The 21,336-nt window shown below is 36.2% G+C and overlaps 1 protein-coding gene across 4 annotated transcripts in view; it reads left to right on the top strand.

Moving 5' to 3' along the window:
- The window catches only part of hpse2 (heparanase 2), an 86,428-nt gene that overhangs the window by 42,362 nt on the left and 22,730 nt on the right, over positions 1 to 21,336 (top strand). For all 4 annotated transcript variants that reach the window (XR_005281753.1, XM_038296399.1, XM_038296397.1 and 1 more), the window contains 2 exons: positions 13,661 to 13,834; positions 16,669 to 16,840. Coding sequence is in view for 3 of the 4 variants with exons in the window: in XM_038296399.1 (XP_038152327.1) it covers positions 13,661 to 13,834; positions 16,669 to 16,840 (346 nt within the window). In the remaining variant the exon portion in view is untranslated. The remainder of the gene's footprint in view (positions 1 to 13,660; positions 13,835 to 16,668; positions 16,841 to 21,336) is intronic.

The raw sequence follows: 21,336 nt of genomic DNA on the forward strand, positions 1-21,336 counted from the left end.
TAGTAATAATTTCAGATATGGCACTGAGCTTTTCAAACTCTAACTTGAATCAGTAAAAGACTTTGAAAAAATACAAATATTCTTTGCTTCAGTTTTATTTTTCGCTCTTGTTATTTAGAATGGAGTTAAGAAGCACTCATCAATAGAACACAGATAAAATGATTCAATATTCCTTAAAATTATTCCCCATTGGTTTTCATATTCTGTAGGGGTGGGCCACAGTTTGCGCTGTTAAAGGAGCACAGATTGGTGGGATATCTTCCAAACATTTAGGTCTTAGATTTAAATTTTACATCTAACATGTAAGATAAACATTTAAGGTAAATATTTAGATTTTATATATATTTGGATATACAGGTGCTGGTCATAAAATTAGAATATCATGAAAAAGTAGATTGATTTCAGTAATTCCATTTAAAAAGTGAAACTTGTATATTATATTCATACATTACATACAAACTCATATATTTCAGATGTTTATTTTGTTTAATTTTGATGATTACAAATGACAACAAATGAAAATCTCAAATTCATCATATCAGAAAATTAGAATATTGTGAAAAGGTTCAAAATTGATGGCCCCTGGTGCCACACTCTAATCAGCTAATTAACTCAAACCACCTGCAAAAGCCTTTAAATGGTCTTTCAGTCTAGTTCTATAGGCTACACAATCATGGGGAAGACTGCTGACTTGACAGTTGTCCAAAAGACGACCATCGACACCTTGCACAAGGAGGGCAAGACACAAAAGGTCATCGCTAAAGAGGCTGGCTGTTCACAGAGCTCAGTGTCCAAGCACATTAATAGAGAGGCGAAGGGAAGGAAAAGATGTGGTCGAAAAAAGTGTACAAGCAAGAGAGATAACCGCACCCTGGAGAGGATTGTGAAACAAAACCCATTCAAAAATGTGGGGGAGATTCACAAAGAGTGGACTGCAGCTGGAGTGAGTGCTTCAAGAACCACCACACACAGACGTATGAAAGACATGGGTTTCTGCTGTCGCATTCCTTGTGTCAAGCCACTCTTGAACCACAGACAGCGTCAGAAGCGTCTTGCCTGGGCTAAAGAGAAACAGGACTGGACTGCTGGTGAGTGGTCCAAAGTCATGTTCTCTGATGAAAGTAAATTTTGCATTTCCTTTGGAAATCAAGGTCCCAGAGTCTGGAGGAAAAGAAGAGAGGCACTTCATCCACGTTGCTTGAAGTCCAGTGTAAAGTTTCCACAGTCAGTGATGGTTTGGGGTGCCATGTCATCTGCTGGTGTTGGTCCATTGTGTTTTCTGAGGTCCAGGGTCAACGCAGCCACATACCAGGAAGTTTTAGAGCACTTCATGCTTCCTGCAGCTGACCAACTTTTTGGAGATGCAGATTTCATTTTCCAACAGGACTTGGCACCTGCACACAGTGCCAAAGCTACCAGTACCTGGTTGAAGGACCATGGTATCCCTGTTCTTAATTGGCCAGCAAACTCTCCTGACCTTAACCCCATAGAAAATCTATGGGGTATTGTGAAGAAGAAGATGCAATACACCAGACCCAACAATTCAGAAGAGCTAAAAGCCACTATTAGAGCAACCTGGGCTATCATAACACCTGAGCAGTGCCACAGACTGATCGACTCCATGCCACGCCGCATTGCTGCAGTAATACAGGCCAAAGGAGGCCCAACTAAATACTGAGTGCTGTACATGCTCATACTTTTCATGTTCATACTTTTCAGTTGGCCAACATTTCTATAAATCCTTTGTTTTTATTGGTCTTCAGTAATATTCTAATTTTCTGATATGATGAATTTGAGATTTTCATTTGTTGTCATTTGTAATCATCAAAATTAAACAAAATAAACATCTGAAATATATGAGTTTGTATGTAATGTATGAATATAATATACAAGTTTCACTTTTTAAATGGAATTACTGAAATCAATCTACTTTTTCATGATATTCTAATTTTATGACCAGCACCTGTATGATCTGTTCGGTAGATAAAAGATTTATATGTAAGATATAGATTTAGATATAAATTTAATATTTATAGATAAATATACATTAATAAACAGATTTTTTTATTTGTTTGTTTTGGATTTTTTTGTTTTGATAGGGGGTTTTAGTTAAAAAAACATCAACAAAAAAAAACAGAAATGTTCACAGATGTTTTATAATGTTAAGGTTGGGACTCTGTGCAGACCAGTCTCCACAGCAAACTTTAAGAAATTCCCAAATTTCTTTCATGTACACTCAAACCTTTGGCATTATGTTGTAGTTGCACTTGGCTGCTTTATTTTGTAATCAATGTTGATGGTAAAGTACAATGCTAATAGCTTTTTTGACTGGGATCGGTTTAGGCACCCTTGGAATTTACACCTGGTTCTGATAGATTAAAAAATGATATTTGTTGGGACCAAAACTTCCAGCTATGGAGATATCTGTCCAACACCTACACTCAACTACATTATACTATTTATTGTGATTTTGCACCTACATCACACATTTTTATCGGCCCATCCATGTCTTGTACCATTGCATGTAGTATGTTTGCAAGACATTCCTAACCTTAAGGGTGTGTAAACGTACAGGCTAAGAAAATTGAATTTTAAACGTATATTCAACTTTTTTTTGCATAGGAAAGGTAATCCTATGCAAATTCCAATCTTTTGTTTAATGTATATTTTTACATAGGTGTTACATACTTTACAAAGACAAATCATATTTGTAACATTTTAACTATAAAGTCAACAGATTTGTTACATACTGTAGTTTAGGGCATGTTTGTCCTCAGTTGATTCTAGTATAGTGCACACTATAATAACAGACATTAAAATATAAATACCAACTGTTTGGCATATGATTTTCTGAAATAATGCTATTACCTACCAAATATGTTTACTGTCAAATTATACAAATTAAGAGCTAAAAAGGGCTTCCTTTAGCTATTCCCATCTGCTCTGTAAACAGTTTTTAGAGCCAGACGCCAATCAATGGAAGTGTTCCTGAGGAATCTTAACCCACCCCTGCTGAGCAAAGCTCTCTATTTTAATATTCCTGGGTTTGCATGCTGTAATTACTTATCTTAATACACCCCTAGAGACTTTAGATGGATTTCTGATCAGCAAATTGTAATAGTCACCATAGCTTCTTCCAGAACATGTTGTGAATCCACCATCACTGACTCATCACCATACTGTTCTTCTTTTGTAATTATATTGGTGTACAAATGGTCTCTTGGGATGTTTATTAGCAGGTGACATAATCCCTCTATAATTAAAAGCTTATTAGGCAGTGGTGTGGTATCTTCTTTCCATTCCAGAGCACTCTTTAAGAGATGTGCATGTTAGGAATGGCTGTTTGAATGAACGAATCGAGTGCAACATGCAAAGAAGTTACAGAGGTTTCCAAATACAAAAAAACATTGATAATTAAGGTGTTGATTTATGGCACACAGAATTCTTCAGTTATATTTAATAGTTACTAAACAGCATGTTACTCTGTAATAAAGCCATCATTCATAAAAAGCTTTTGCCCATTTTGCAGCTTGCAGCTGCTAAAATTCTGCATTTGGTTATGTTTGGTCGTGGTTTATAGGTAGCTCCAAAGTGAAGGGAAAAAGGATAAGACACGATGATGTTTCTCTCCTGGGATAGGAATACCTTCGCACACCTTGTTTCTTTACAAGCCAAACACATCGAAGTCATTAGTATCTAAAAAGCGTACTTTTCCCATTAGGGAGTGATAGACAGCGACCACTGCCAAACAGATGTGAAAACCTCTCACACCCCATACACATTTCCTTACACCCTCTTTTCCCAACAAATGGTTTGAGTTATGGAGGCCACAGCTAGTGAAAGACAGTTGATGTTATTTTGTCCACTTCTCTGTCTTTGAGTTGTTGTCTGAAGGCTGTTGCTTAGGCTTGAACACACACACAGACAGTCACAGCGGCACAGACTGGCTGTACTTTACCTCCAGAGCAATGTATGTTAACATACCACTCATCTTACTCACTGATCTTGTCAACTTGCTCCACGTCTCCTGACACAGGGCTCACAGGAGGGGGCCACACACAAGTCTACTCATAGCAAATTCACAGATTGAGGTAATCCCTCGATCACATTCTGTTTTAAATACTCATACACAACATGCGCCCATTCATTGGTCCCCCTCTACCAACTGAATTGAAAACAGGTGCCCACCACATATCTTACATTCTTCAACGGTACAAAAGTGGTTTGATCTGAATGATTTTGCCGGATTCTGAGCCCCTCTGTATCGAAGAAGAGTCCATGTGGAGATGTGTGTGCAAGTAAACATATAGGCATTAGGTTTTGTGTAACATGCCGGTAAAAGAAGCCAAGGCTCGCTCTTTATTGAAAACACATTTCTCTCTCTGCACAATCCGAACATACAGAGTCAAGTTAACGTCTGGATGAGCCGCAGATACACCAAAGCTAAGCTCACAAAAACACCCGATTCTAATAGCTTTTTTTGGAGTAGTAATTGTATCACCGTGTTGGCTCGAATTTTTTCCCCTATATGGATGAAGGAGCGAACTGCGCCCACTGCTCTTTAATAACATTTTGTGACTATCTGCTGAAAGAAGTGCAAATTGGAAACGTGAGGCTTGAGATGACCTTGCCTCAGTCACTGTATCTTTCTCTGCAGCGGCGAAAGAATCTGGTTAGCAGTGGAATCGTTCCAATGAAAAACAGAAGGCAGAGAGTTGCTGGATGATCTGAAGGAGCTAGTTGGGAAAGAGATTGAAACCATAATGGAAGCACTGATGATAAATGTCCTACACTTCACTTTTTCTACGACATATTTTTAGTTTATGTCTAAATCTTATAGTTGGTCTTGGCTATTTTCTGCATGTGATGTTTGTTATAAAAATCCATTGGTTCTCATTTGTCTGGTAAAAACTTAAAATGCCATCATTAGAAATTATACCCAAGTGTATAGTTTGAACAGTTTGATTCATTTATAGTTATTGAGTGGAGCCTCTCAGCTGACCATGCATATTTTACTAAAGCATGTATATGTATATTTTACTGAACGCTGCAAGGATGAGCAATGCAAGTTGACCCAACTGAAAAAAATGCAAGCTTTTCAAAATATTTTCACTTACCTATTCTTTGCTTCATTTTTTAATAAGTTTTTTTATTTAATTTTTTTTTTTATATGAGCTTTGTTTTTTTAGATAATGTTAAAACATGTTGATACCTCCAGTTAAGAGTTCAGGAAATCTAAATGTTCAATATGTGTTTTTTTTTTAGTTATGGAAAGACATGCTGTAGCAGGAAAAAGGGCTCATAATTAATATCTCCAAACGGCTTTCCTTTTTTTGGCTACATGTATCTCATGAGCATTTGGTTTTGATTGGGTTTTTAAAACTACTCGGAGCTCAGCAAAGATTTTTTTCTTATCCATCTATGTGTGTGTGTGTGTGTATGCGCTCCATTTAGAATTTGATGCAACTAAACATTCAAATCGAGGTTTTCCATGGCAGTATGTTGTTTCTGGCCTGAATTCTTTACTTTTTGTACTGAATTAAGCAAGAGAGCAGAACAAAAAGCTTGCTATGTCTTTTTCTCCCAAGGCGTAAGTCGTGATGAACACAGGAGCGAATTAGCAATGCTAAAATCTTATTTCGAAAACCAAAACAGGAATAGTTTTCACAGATCCTCTCAAATTAAGTTTGATTTTTGATGCTCCTTTCTTCCAGCTGGAAAGCTCGTTGTCCTATAATTCCTGAGCACTCCATCTCATATGTCTTTTGCAACTGTTTGGCTCATGCAATTGGCTTTATTTTGTACTTTGCATGGATTATTTCAGTGCTGTTTATTCTGACAGGAATTTACATGTTATGTACATAGTCAGACTTTTAAAACACAATTTAAATCTGTAAAGAGATGTGTTCTATTCTCTGCAGCACCACCATCGACAGAAATCTGCTCTGCATCAAGATTCAAGATTAGCAGACTAATCTGCTCTATATGTGCAAACCACCATTCTTAATCTGTGCAAATGTCACAGTGAAGGATTAAAAAAAATCTGACATTTTAAAATGTATTATTATTTATTATGGATCTTTGATCAGTACAGATGTCAAACAATTGTGAAACTACTCATTAATATTAGTGAAATGCAAGTTGGATTCAGAAATTTGTTTAGTGATTTGTAAAAAAATAAATAAATTAAAAAAAGATTTAAAAAAAAAGTGAAGCACTGTAAAAGTTGCATTCTGGAGGAAAAAATAACTGGTTGTAACTTCTAACTTCTAAACCATCCCTTTAGTTGCATCAACAGAGAATGAACACCTGTCTAATCAACCTACTGTAACTAATTAAGATGGAGCCTGAGCAGCAGATAAAAGTGTGGTTTCGTTTGAAATACAAAATTGGGTATCTGTTTCACTTGGGTGGTATTTGAACCAACAAACAGTGTTTGTGTGAGTGCATGCAAACCCAGCATACATGGATGTGTATGTGTGCCACAGTGTTTAAAGGAATATTCAGAGCTCTAGAAATGAGGCATAGCGCTGACTGATGCAGCGGCCTCTTTACTTCACAGAACTGGCTTTTCTATCAGATGGACAGCTTGACAATATCCAGACCCCACTCTTTCCGCTGCACACAAACACACAAGGGCACGCTAACAGATGCGCACACAAACATGCTCATATACACACAGGGCTTTCTTGGTTTTCATCCGCTTGTTTTTGGCTGTACTGTTTGTAAGATGAAAGAGAAACTTTGAGCTGAGTTAGTACAGTACAGTCTGACCTCTCAGACAGGCCTTCTTTGTGCGCAATTAAGAAATTTTGTGACTAAATTTAGACAATACTGCAATGTAGGATTGTTTTGCATTAAAAGCAGAAGTCAGACTGATCTCTTTTTTTTTTTTAAATAAGTGAATCCTGACCAACCAAGCTCATATTTAAGTTTACCAGAGCTCTATTCTCACCTAAAAACATCTCTCAAATTTATTTTGGGTCATATAAAGCATAATGTATACATTTTTAATGACTTTAACAATCCACTTTGACCTGCAATGACTCATGAGAAATGGTGGTCAATGAAGGATAATCCCGAGTCATCCTTCAAATTCAGGAAAAAAGGAAACCTTTCTTGGCCAGATAATTTTTTTATCCTATTTTATATGTTTTTATCTTTACTATCGGGCAGGTGAATCTGTCACGGTTGGGTGTATTTTATGAGGACCCAAATGCAGAGATCACGAGGCAAAGGTGAGTCTTGAAGGTTTAATAAAGCAACTGAGGCAAAAATCCAAAAATCTGCAATACAAAAATAACCAGAAAACATCAGGGGAAAACTTACGTTGGGAGCCAGAGATGAGAAAGCAGCAAAACAACAACAAGGAATGAGCACTGAGTGACTACAGAGGTGGTGTAGTATATAAGGGGAACAGAAAAAAGGATGGGCTAATGAGCTGAACATGGAGAAGGTGTGAGTTGAACTAACTAGAAGGAAGCCAAGGGGAAAAGAAACAAGCACAAGGGGGCAACTTCTGACCCATCAGGCCATCCCACTGGTTGTAGTTATTACTAGGACACAGAACATCACCGTACAACTCTTGAGATGTAATAGTGTAATATACAGAATATAGCACCAAAGTATTTTGTTTTTATAAGGATATTGCAGGTGTTAAGTTTAGTTTTTTTTTTTTTGTGATGACTGTGATTCAATACATTTTTCACCTTTAGTGGTGACTGTAACATATACCTGTTAACATTATTTAAAGCAATACACACACGTTGATTTCATGCATGTTTCCAAAGTACTAACTTCTAAATGACTGTTTCTCATAAACCAAACATAATGACCTATAAAATTTTGCAATGATTTTAACAACTATATACCACTCTATAAAGTTAATAAGCACTCAAGAAATGAACAAACCATTTGTAAAAAATATTTGATGCCTTAAATTATGAATAAATGAAAGCTAAATAACTGAACAACATATTGTTCTATTAATTGTCTATACCCATTGATATGTGCAGGATCACAGGGGATGTGGTGTCTATCTTTGGTAGTCGTCAGCTCAGGGCTACCACGAGAAACGGAAAAACTGTTAAACCTACTAGACATATTTTTGAGGATTATGTGAGACACCTGGAGAGAAATAGGTGAATGTGCGTCCCCACTTTATATTACCATTTTACAATTCAAAATACTGGTTGATATTGCTAGAATTTCAGTAGGCTACTCAGCAATACAAAAACTACTCTCCTAAATAAATAAAGAATATTTTGTATTTGATCATTGGATGAGTTGTGTGTATGCTCCCTTTAAATAGAGCTGGAAAACGTTATTTGTTAATTTAGGGGAAAAGAAAAGCTCTAAATTACACCAAATTTGTTTAGGAGCAAGGCCAACACAGGCCAAACATTTGGAAGCCACTTCAGTTTGTGTTTCTTAATGCCTTTAATGAAATCTAGCATTACTTTTGGGATGGATTTACTGCGAAATAAGAATTCGCTTTCAGTCATAGACTCCCTTCTCATTATTGTTATCCTAAGGTACATAATTATGTTATCACCATTTTTGGAAAAAAAAAAAGGGAAAACAAGATTAAGACTTCATTTTAGGGTTGATAGATTTTCAACTGCTTCTGAGCAAAATTAAGAAACAAATGTATATTTAACTTACCGGTAAAAGAAAGATATTGCTAACAAACAGAAAATATTAGATGATTTGAGGAAAGAGTGCATTCTTCATATGATGATTTATTTTTGTGCTATGTAAAAAAATTGATCTTAGCTCCAAATCTTCTCTGCAAGACATAGTTATCCTGCATCATAAACTGGTGCCATTATAATGTTTTAAACGTCATTTTTGGATTTAAACCAAATTTTTAGGCTGGCTTGAAAAAAGGGTAAAATCTCCTTAAAAACAATAAAGAAAAAGCATAAAATAATAGAAGCAAACATTAATTCAGTTTCAGCTTCAAAGTAAGTTACTGTCATTAATTTACCAGCAACTATCCAATGGTTTTTTGTCTCTTACCATCATTGTTTACATGAAGCTGGTTAAGCTGAAATTAGCCAAATTTGCATGCTGTACTCTAAGTGAATAGCTGTTTATTGACTACATGCACCCTTCAACAGGGAAAGTGTACCTTTGGCAGAGTAATTTCTCTAATGATGCATTGATTAAACCTTTGCCGGTTTGCTAACTTTGTCTTTCTACAAGACTGGTTGCCTTCTGCTCAGCTCTCAGGTGAGCAAAGGCCTGGAATCACTCATCCTGACAGCCACATCTGGTGCTACTTTCTCTGTCCTGTTGCCCTCGATTCTGCTCCTGCACACAGAAACCTCTTTGGTTAAACCACAGAAGGGAAGGAGTTACAATAATAGCAGTTATGATAATAGCATTATTGTTGGTTATTAATAAGATGGAGAACAGACAGTTTACTCTGGAGAAATATGCTTGTGAACTCTTTCAGCAATAAGCCTTTTCTTGCTGCATACATTTTATTCATGCTTTGTCCTACCGATAGCTGATTAGTACCAGGTGCAACAAGCATCACGCAAGCTGCTGTCTTTTTCTAACAGAGTGGGTCACTCAAATCTAGTGGTCTTTTAGAGATAAACGTAAATAACCAATATTGGAAAAAGGGCCGCTTCAAAATCAGACTTTAGTTTAGAATAAAGCAGTGTTCTCGCTTAAAGCCATTTAGTTGTCTTTTAGAGAAGGAATATTGAATAACTTTGCCATTGTCAGCAGCTTGAAATCTATCTGCCTTTTTTTCTTCCTGTCTTTTAAAACTGCTCGGAGAAGCTATCATTTAGCAAACTCAGATGGTCCTAAGACTTGAATTTTGGATGGATTTTAGCAGCAACCATCAAGAGAGTCTTCATCTGGTTCCTATTGAACCTAGGAAGTGTGGGTCACAGTTCAGGGCAATATTTAGGCTAATGGAATGATCCCAAACAGATTAAATTTCAAAACAAAACTCCAAGGTGTCCGCGAGAACCTTGCAATCACACCTTAGAATATAAACAAATACTTCTGAGACTTGTACATATACCAACAAATGTGGTAGGCTTTCAACCTTTCCTGCTCACGGAGAAGATTGTATTCTAATAGAGACAGCAGACATTAACATGAGTGAGCACTCAGCTGCAGCACATAAACGTCCAGAGCTTGATGCTCTGTGGGGCACAACACCGCAGGAGTCCATGATGGGAAAATCATCCTATGTGGATTCTCACTGAATGTCACAGAGAAAGGATCTTTAGTGGTTTGCTCAGATAAACTTAAACTCACCAAACCAACATTCATTCTTTGGTTAATGATCTGTTTTATATGTTTTTTTTTTCTTTTGATCAACCCTCAAATGTTTCAAATGATCAAACTATGTTATTTTTAAACAAACGTAATCTGAATCAAATGCAAATCTGGAATTATGGGGGGAAATTGCTTGTTAAATAGCAAGTTTGGTTTAATTGCCTGATTTCTGGGGATACTAAGACTGCACTGCAATTAACTAATACCAGATTAGTTGATCTAAGAAATCAATTTTGATATAAAACTCATCAGCTAAACGATTTCAAAAAGGAACACACACTTTCCAAAAAAAAAGAGTTTAAAAAAAGACATTAAAGCTGTTGACATCACTTTCTTTTCAGACTAAAGCAAACCGCTGTGAGCGCCTCTTTCCACAAATGGAAATAACATGAAACAAGAGGAGAATCTTCCCCACTGTTTTATGTTTTTTGTGGCCTGCCTATCAAAACTACCCCAAGAAGTCTCATCCAGATTGTCACAGAAGAAACTAAAAGAGCATCTAAAGCATTGCATTGAAAGCCTTGAATCCTGATGTATCTGCTGTCAAACTAGTGCAGCATTTAGTCAGAACTGACGGTCAAACTTGATGGTTGTAGTTTGACACCTATGGCTGTTTTGCTACTTCATGGTCTGGATAACATGCTATAATTGATGGAAACACAGATTCTGTTCTCTAGCAGAAATTCCTAAAGGAGAGTATCAGAATTGTTAATCACCCATTTGGGATCTTAAGCTCCATCGCATTTGGGCCATGCTGCAAGACAATGATCCAAACAGACCAGCTAGTGTGGGCCAGCATGTCTGAAAATAAAAACAAAACTGTTTTGGAATGGTTTTTCACATCCAGACTTAAATCCACTTGAGGTGCTCTGGCATGTCTTTAAGCAAAGTATTCAAGGTCAAAAACCTTATGCAAAGAAGAGTGGGATAATCTTCCCCCAGAGCAATGTGAAGGTTTGAAGGTGTATTTTAGCAAATGGCAGTTGTTGCTGCCAAAGGTGGTACAACCACTGCTAAAGTATAGAACACCATCCCTTATTGAAAAACTACAGATTTATAAAGTTATATTATATTCTTTTTCAAACAAAACTAACAATTAAAGGTGACCATATCACTTGAAATAATATGAGTTACAGTGAAGTTTCAGAAGTGATAAACCACTAAACACAAATGTTTCCAACATGACTTTTCTGTGTATTAGATATTTTCACTGTTGCTTAAAATCCCAGCCACAAAGTGCTACTCAACAAACCTCTTTCTTTGCAAAGTCTTAAAGTGATAAATTAACATTAGAATCTGAACAGCCTCTCCAGCTAATGTTACATTCTTTACACTCATTTTAGCTCCGCTGCTCTCCTCTTCAAATGACTTGTCTGCAGCCTGGGGCAACTTCACGCAGTGCTTGTTGACACACTGGAGAGGCTGCTGAATGACAGTGCAGACTACTGGAACAACGTGCATATAGGGTTTACAAACACAGACCAAACTATCAACATAAAATACTCCACACTTTCAAATGAATTAGCCACTATAAATGAGCTTGACAGATTACTAGTTTTAGATTTGAAAAAAGACAGATTTTTAAGTTGTGGTCTTAGGTGAGAAACTTATTAGGATGTCTGCCACCCAGATCCAATGTTTTTTTCAGTGAATATAGTCTAAGAATGTCTTTACGTGCTTATCCTTGCAAGGTTATTCTGAAGTAGTTATTGAAAGAGAGGTGGGATTCAGCCTAAACAGGTCACCAGTCTATCCAAGAAATGCAACTGAAAGAAATAAAAGATGAAGTCAGAAATGTATACACTTGTATTTATAGCAAAACAGCAACAAAGATTTTACAGAGATCATACATAAAAAAATGCTATTAAACATTACACAATAAAAGTAATAAAAAAGTATGAGACTACATCTCAAGATAAAAAACTATATATTAATGATATAGTTACGAATATTAATAAATTGTTTCTTAAAAGGAAAAATAAGATATAATAGTTATAAGATATAATTTTTCTTTGAGTTGTTACAGCACTAGTGACTCGTTTTATGAACAGTAGGCTGACAGGAAAGGGAGTATGAGAGACATGCGGGAAAGGACCACAGGCTGGATTCGAACCCGGGTCGCCCACGTCGAGGACTAAAGGGTTGGTTATACTTCCCACAGCATTGTGTCGCAGTGAGCTTGACGCAGACATTTTTTATTTATGCTCAATTTTGAAGTGTGGACTGCGCTATGTTATATATTCCATGCCACAAAGCAAGAGGGGCAATCACAAACTAGCTGTGGGTCTAGATACGGCCGAAGTGGTGAGGAAGTGGGGCAAGTTTGTTTGACAACGGAGGGACATGAGGGCGAAAAAGAGCGGGGATCCAAGAGGAAAAATGGTCCCTCTTCTAGGTCGTCCAAGTTCACTAGTTGTTTTACGCAATTGTTGTCATACAAACAAAAGAAGCCGGAAAGCGGATGTAGATTTGACCAATCGGAGGCCTGCTGTCTGCGGCACTGTCTGCGGTCACCTACAATTTGGGAAAGGTGCTGAGGGGGTTTGCGGAAGGGGGAAGAGGTATTTTTGTTCACTGCTACACCTACGCAGATGACCTAGTTTCGAAGTATAAATCCGCCTTAAGGCCTCCATACATGGGTAATGTGCGCTAACCACCGCACCACCAAAGCACGCCCTGAAAATGTTCATGTTACACAATGGCAAAAAGGTTTCTCTGCCTTTTAAGTCTAAAAGAAAATACTTTAGTTGTTCTTTTTTTTTATCTGACAGATCTAGTTTAAAAACTGAGTCTGATATATCAAGGTCTGTTTTTTTTTTTTTAACAGGATTTAAATAAAGACTTGAAAGGTTTCTACTCATGAAATCTTGTGATTACTAAATTTGTCTCTTGGTACTTTGAGTGATCAAGTGCTTTAGTTTATTTTGTTCATAATCTCTTTATACGTCAGTAAGTGTAATCCAGGTTCATTTTATTTTTTTTATTTAGTGGTGGATGTAAAATAAGAAAGTTGTCAGCAATTGTGATTTCTTATTTTTTATCTTTATTATATTGTGTAGTTGGATGTGTGTATATATTATATAAAACTGTAACTGGAGCGTGTAACAAAAGTAATTACCCTCTGGAATTATTAAAGTATTTCTGATTCTGATTTCTGGTTCTGATTCTGAATTGTGACGTAGTTTTTATGCCAAGAGCACCACTGCTATAAGTGTAGAGCTATAGTCAAGCATAAAGAATCACAGAGATCAAGAACCAGCAAATCCTTAACTTCCATGTGGCTTCTATTATGGTCATATGATTCCAAATGAATCAAAAGAATCAAAGTTACAACTGCTTTGTGGGTTTCTCCCAGCCAGGTCTTTAGACAAACTGTACAACTTTGCCGACTGCGCTGGTCTGCACCTGATCCTGGGGCTCAACGCGCTGCACAGAAACCCAGACAACTCCTGGAACACATCCTCCACACTGAGCCTCCTGAAGTATGGTGCTGGAAAGAAGTATAACATCTCCTGGGAGCTGGGCAACGGTCAGTACAGCAGCATACCACATGCAGCCTTGTCAGTAGTCATTTAACAGATTGTTCTCTGTAGTAAAAAGTAAGTTTTGGGGTTTTTCTTTACCTCATCTACCGAAGAGTTGCTGACTTTGATGTATGGTTTCCAAGTTTCTCTGCTTCTCTTAGTGGCATTTTCTTAGCAATTACATACAAAAGTTTTTTTTTTGTGTGTGTGTATTTTTTTTACTTTGTTTGCTTCTAAATTACATTCTAAATTTCATTACCATCCATCTCCACAAGCATAGTTCTCCAGTGTAGGACAGAGCCCTGTATGATATATACAACTTTACACCAAACAGAACATTTTTACACTTGTTTTATATTTTAGCCAAAAACTTCAGTTTATTAAAATACGATTTTCCTGTATACAGCAACACAAAGCAATCATATCTTACAGACACAGCAAACATGAGGAGTAAGGATGTTTGATCAGATAAAACTGAGGCAGTACAGTAGAAAGTCTAGTGATGATGATAATATTGTGATATAAGCTGTATTGTTTTCCAGTCCATCCTTTCCTCTGTTCTTATCTGTGCTTCAACTCTTTGAACTTTAGCATTTTTAAGCAATGTAGTAATTATTTTCCAGTAAAGGATCTACTGCTCTGTGACTGTTCAGAGACGGAATATAAAATTACCTTGTAAACTGCAAATTCATATCCCTTGAAATACTGAAGGAAATAGTTATTAAAACTCTAAACAGTCTTTGTGATGTGAATATTGCTCACACTGATATTGAGATGACAATAATTACCAAATTTTTTTTGGCATCATTGCAAAACATTTTAGAGTTACCAAAGGGTCAATGTAATACGGCAGATAATTTTAAAATCACCATCAATACCTTGACCAATAAACATAGTAAGGGCAGAATCGTGCTGTGGGGTTCTGTCACTTTGACAGTGGCAGTTAAAGATATAGTGGAGGGTGTTAATTTTACTGGGTGGATCATCTAAATAAGTGGTCCTCCTAATTGTCAATCATTCTGGTGATATGTTTATGTAAGACTGACATAGTGGAAAAATTGCTAATCTTCTTTTGGAAAGTAAGCTTGTATGAGCAATGCAAACAGCAACTTTTAAACAGAACGTGCATCCGAAGAAATGGGCTTGAGCATGCATTCACACGCATTTAATAAGCATTACCTCTTGGGAGCGGGTACAGAGTTGTGCATGTGCTTTTTTTTTTTTTAAGGGAGAGGGCGGGCCTTTTCAAAAATTCATAAAAATCCTCCACTATACCTTTAAGCTGTTTAAAGTTGATGGATGAAGCTGAATGCATGTAAAGGCTGGAAAAAAATTGGTTTGAAAAAAGACTTGAAGATGTTTTTCTACTAGCCAAACACACAGATAAAAAACAATGAGATTATTTTGTTCAAAGAACATGCATGTAATAAATTTTGCCCAGTCGAAGTCCAAGTTTAATTATATTTGCAAATCTGTGGTGTGTTTTTAAAATGCTGAAATTATCTTTTGAATATTACAGAACTTTAGCAATTTGGCAAAGAAGAGTCGGTAAACTATCTCTAGCTGTATAATAATAGAAAAATATTTAGTTACAACTTGACAGTAGCAAAAGATGATTCTACAAGGGATGGTGTTCGAGGGTTGCATACATAAGCACAGCACACCTTTCAGATTAATGTTTTTTTTTTTTTTTTTTTTTTCAAAACCACATAGACTTCACAAACCAGCATTACTTTTTGTTTGTTTATATGCAGGGAGGAAGTGTGAACACAGTTTGAGAAGGCAAATGTTTGTGAAATACTGAGATCGCAGATAAGGTAGCTGTTTGAAAGAGATCTGTATTTTTGTTTATCAGCTGTCCACACTTGTAGTTAAACATTTAAGGAGATGGTAGGGTTTAAGATTCCTCCATTTCCTCTGTCTCTTTCAATGATTCCATGAGGTTAAGATCAGTCGACTTCAGGAGATATTCCATCTGTCCCAGGGCTTCTTTGTCATCAAGATGTAGCTAAACATTTTTGAGCTTGTGCTGTGTTTGGAATTCCTGTCAGGAAGAAAAAATAAATGAAGATCAGATGCCTGTTGGTAGAGATAAAAATCCTATATTTAATTTTGGACTTTCATAGCTCAAATGCACTGAAAAAAAAGATTCTAAATGTAAAATCCAGGAAGCACTGAATGCATAATATGAAAAAGGTTAAAAAGGCATATTTAATGCATCATTTAAACCCAAGTTTCAATAGTTTCATTAGAATAATACATTCAAGGTTTAAAAACTCTGGTTCATTGAAGGATAAAAGAAGAAGTGTTTCACTGTTGCATGACCCATTTTGTTTCTATTAACTTGATAAGCAATAATTCTCCAGTTAGAAACTTTATTTCAGACTTAGCCTTAAAGTATCATGCTAAATCCATTTTTCTGAGCGTTTCTAAAAATTTATGAGAGGACTTGAACCGTAGCGAAAGCAATAATTTTAAGTAAATCGTCCCAGCAATGCAGACAAAGAGACAAATGTACAGAGGATGAATGAACGGTAAAGATAAATTGTCTAAGCGATTAAACAGCAGTGGGTCTGCAAAAGCTTATGAGTCCTCCTTTTTGGGCAAACCTTTTCCTTTGGTGTTTGTTGTAATGAATGTGCAAGGCCACCATGTCTGCTTACACTATTCCCTTGACATTGAATCCATTGGTATTACTGTGAATTGCCCAATTACTCTCCCAACCCCTCTTTTTTCCTTTTACCGCTTGTTGGATTCTCTACAATAGCAGTCTGACTACATCAACAATAGTCCTTTCCCCCTCTCTCTCGTCTTATTGTGCTGCTTTCCCTCTCACCAGAGCCTAATGCCTACCGAAGCATGGTGGGTCGTGCGGTCAACAGCACCCAGTTGGCTCAGGACTATGCCAAGCTGCGGACCCTCCTGCAGTCTGTACGCTACTACAACCGAGCTCATCTTTATGGACCAAATGCCGGACGACCCCGAAAGAATGCTGTTGTCTTGCTGGATGGGTGAGTATAAGAAACCGTTCCTGGCTCAGATTCCATTCCTTGTTAGGCTGCCCTGTAGGTGGAGAGTAATTAGGAAGTGTAGTGGAAAGTATCTTGCAGCAGCTTCAGACTTTATAGAGCTTTACTCATTTTCTCATTTTAACCCCCCACCTAAGCCAACAAAGTGAGGACTAGTAAAAAGTCCTCTCTTTACATCAAGGTCCTCACTTTACTACTAAAATGTGCCAAAAATGTCCTCACTTTGTAGCAAATACAAGTACACACACCCCCACATAAACACACATGGTGTAGACCTGGTGTTTATGAATTTCCACTCTTTGCGCCTCAGGGTATTAGCTCCACTCAAACCACGTCAACCTAAATAAAGTGTCATCTGACTGATAACGTGGCGGCACAATATTCCACCTGCTGGTTTCAGCCAGAAGCCGCAACAGCTTTAGCTTCACGCCAATTGCTTATCCAACAGCACCCTCCCAACTGAAGCCTGCATCAAGAAAATGTAAATACACCACTGGGTCATCTTACTATTAAAAGAAGAAAACACTAGGTTTTAGAGTTCCTGCTTTGAAAAGTCAGTAACACTTGTTTAATATTTTGTTTTATCTTGAAAGGTAAATAAAAGTCAAGATTTTGCAGAGGAGTGAAGTTAACTACTATTAGCTTCACTCTTCTGCTAAAGCTGTGCCCCATTACTGTTGCAAGGAGGATCTTTTATCATCATTTCCCTTTGATATCAGTTTGTTTTACAGAGTAATTCTGCTCTCCCTCCTCTTTTAGTCAAAAAGAACGGTAAAAATAGAGAAAATACTGTAGATCAATGCAGTACAATTAATTGCAGCTCATTGCAGCAATTGACAAATGTAATCCTAAGACAGTTGGAAAACAATTTTATCTTGTTGAAAATAAACCAAGTCATGTTAAATAAAATGAATGAGAATCTCATGCTGTTATTTTTGAAAAAAAAAAAGGTTCTCTAAAGAAAATAAAAATATAATATTTTCCATTTTATTTAAGGGGGAAAAAAATGCTTCTAAAGGGTGCAAATAAGAGGCTTCCTCAGACACTTTAAAATGGGAAAGATGAGAGAACATGCTGCTAAAGCAATGCATTTCTACATAGACATTCATGTGTTAGGAATTTTTTATATACCTCAAGAGTTTATTTTAGTTGGAGCTGTATAAAATATGGGCCGATGCCTATCATGCCTCTAAGTAAAATGCGGTGGAATACAGTATCAGCCATTCAAAATGCCCCCTCCCAGTCAAAAGACAGCCGAATGGCAGCAAAATCCCCTCCAACTTTCAGCCCCTGGCCTTCCCCTGGGCGTGCATTCTTTTTACTCTGACTCCACTGACCAGGAGTTAATGCATTATTTTAGATCTTAATGTCCAAAAACCATGACAGAATAAATATTTTAGATGTTTAAAAGGGAATTGTAGGGGACTAGCCAAGGACCCATTAATGAAAGTGGGGACATTTTGAATGGCTACCTGAAATAATCATTGTTGTTAGAAGCATAGTAAGAAACAAAAATCTTGAAAGCTCACTGCCAGGATTCCATAGCAAAAACTACATTTTAAGGTCATTTTTTGCATGCCTGTATGGAGGAGGTTAATCATTGTGAAGGGGGATGTAGAGTAATGTAATCAAAACAATCCTTTTTTGGTGTAAGCAGTTTTGCATCTGTTTGATGTGCGTTTGAATCCACTTAGCTGCATCGCCATGTGACAGCAACCCACTCTACCTCTTCCTTGACAGTATTTACACTATGGGAAGTCACATTAGCTATAGCATGGAAGATACTTCTTACATCTCAAAACTCATTTTAACAAAACAACTTCAGTTTGTTTAGTCCATCAGGTGACAGTATATTAACATTTCTTTTACTATCCAGAAGTAAAGACTTTGTAAATATTTGCCTTCTGAAATGGAAACAAAATTCACATAATGGATGCATTATTGCTACTGTACGACAAACACAAACTTTGACTCAAGTTAGTTTTTTTTTCCAACCCTATCAGTAATGAACACTCCAAATAAGTAGTTTGTTTAAGGTGAGCTTATATATTTTTTGATTGTATTGAGAGGAAAATTAGGAATTGTATTAAGAAATTTAAACATTAGATTATCCTACTGGTAAAGGAAAAAGTCTTGCTGTTTAAAACAGAAAATACTACCTCCATTTAGACATATTGTTGTACTAGGGGACATCTAAAACTCAAAGACCTGTCTCAACAGATACAAGTGATTTTTTTCTACAGATAAGGATTATTTTCCATGGATAAAGATGCATTGCAGAATTATGTTTAGAGGTATTTAATGAAGGGAGCAATAAAAAAGTCACACACACCTATTTTGAAAGTCTGCAATTAATTGCACAGCAGTAAGCTGATAGTATTTTTAACTTTTCATTCAACAGATATTGTGGTAAACGCACATATTTTTAATAAAGAAGAAGGCAAATTATGCTACAACAATTTTTTTGAGCTTTTGTCATTCTTTTACTGCAGATTCTCACATTATTTAAATAATCAAGAGCCCCATTATAGTTAAAGTATACCAAAGTATAGGGCTGTAACTGACGGTTATATTGCAAATCGATTAATATGTTGATTATTTTTTCAATTAATCGATTAATAATAAGATAGACAAACGTTCCTTTAAGATGACTTTTTGCTAAATTAAACAAGATCCAGAACTCAAGATTTTCTACTCAAGGAGGGAGCATATTGATGGACAAAATGATTTTTATCTTAAATGCTAAATGTTTACATACTTTTTCTTTTGCAGTTTTGATATAATTGCTGCTTAATGTGTGTTGCTCTGTCAACTAAAGGCAGGCTTTAGAGTCTCTGTACTCCAGTTTACGATTAATCAATTACTAAATTAGGTGACAATTATGTCAAAAATCAATTAATCACGATTAATCCGATTGTTTCAGCCATACCACAATATAAAGGTTAAATATTTGTATATAACTTTGAATATATTTTATATTTATAAGACCAAAGATTGAGCCGCAGTCAAATGGTACAGGTTAAATGTAGAATAGGATAAAGCCCAGAGAGCTGGAGTTTCTGCGGGTCACTGGTTTCATATTTAACAAGCGACATTTCTTGTCTGGTTGACACCGTTACGAGGTGGGCAGCTCCAGTGTTTGACAGCATGTGCACTCTGCTGCTTTTAGCAAATAAGATTAATTTGATTCCAAAAGACTTAACAGTCCAAATATCAGAGCCACAAGACTAAACAAGCCACATTGGAGAAAGTTGTGTTATTGTGACAAGCTGTGTAGACACATCTTGGCGTTTTGTTAGCCCCAAATATGGAGCGGTTTTGGTCAGGTAAAAAAAAACACACAGATTTAGAGCCTGAGATGTAGAGAGGAAGATAGCAGGGGGAGCTTTGTTTATATCAGTTTACAGGATAAGTCCTTTTAAAGAAGATGAAATAATATTTTTAAATGTTTGAGGATTATTGATTTAGCAAGGCTCAGAAGCACAGGCTTTAAGATGTTTACTCTTCTATATGAATTATGAATTCTACTTTATAAATCTATAATAAGCAAAATCCTCATTTAAAATAAAAAAAACTGAATTTGAACACTAACAAAGGTAGAATTAAAGTCTCTGTAAACCTTGGACTGGACATTTAAATCTAAATGTATTTTTGATGCATTTACTCTACATATTTATCTTACAATCAAAGCTTTTGAAGCTATAGAAATATGCTCCTGTACAAAAAGCATATTTTGACCACGTGGACAGCAGCAACAAGCTTAATTCCTAAATGTGTTGATTGTGAAACAGATGCTGTCCCCTTGCTTCCCTGAGCTTAAAAGCCAAATTCATGCGAAGAAAATAGAAAAATGGGGAAATCTTTTCTAAACAGAATAGAAGTCAAATATCAGGCAAGCACCATTGAAGACCTCTCCTCTTATCTGGGTATTCATGGGGATATATTTCAGCCTGTGTGTAAACCTTTAGAGTAAAAAAATATGTGTTAAAATAACAATATAGAACAGTTTTTGTTTTTAAAAATCAATATTTCTATGTTGTTTTTCACCAAGGAAAAAGTTGTTAGTGTTGATGATGATTGTGTGAACTTCTGACCAGGACTGTTAAGATTATAGCACTTTTGAGCAGCTTGTGAGTTAAGAGAAATAACCAATGCACTGCAAGAAAAGAAAAAAAGCAACCATTTTTGGCATTTTCTTAATCCTATTTAGTTACTCTAACACAATTATTTTATGTCCTACCATGCTAACAAGAAAAAAAGTGTTACAGTAACTGAATATAATTGAATGCCAAAAACGGTTGCATTTTTTTTCAGTGTGGCAACTGATGTTGATATATTGTTTAATAATATAAAACATTATCAATGATGATATAAAACAACTAACTTTTAGGTCTTTTTAGTTAGTTATAATAATTATATAATACGATAAAATTGATAGCAATACCTTTAAGAATGAGACTCATGTTTTCTTGGTGGAT

This window comes from Cyprinodon tularosa, unplaced genomic scaffold, assembly GCF_016077235.1.
Source record: "Cyprinodon tularosa strain WSP-4 unplaced genomic scaffold, ASM1607723v1 ctg37, whole genome shotgun sequence".
Lineage (NCBI taxonomy): Eukaryota > Metazoa > Chordata > Actinopteri > Cyprinodontiformes > Cyprinodontidae > Cyprinodon > Cyprinodon tularosa.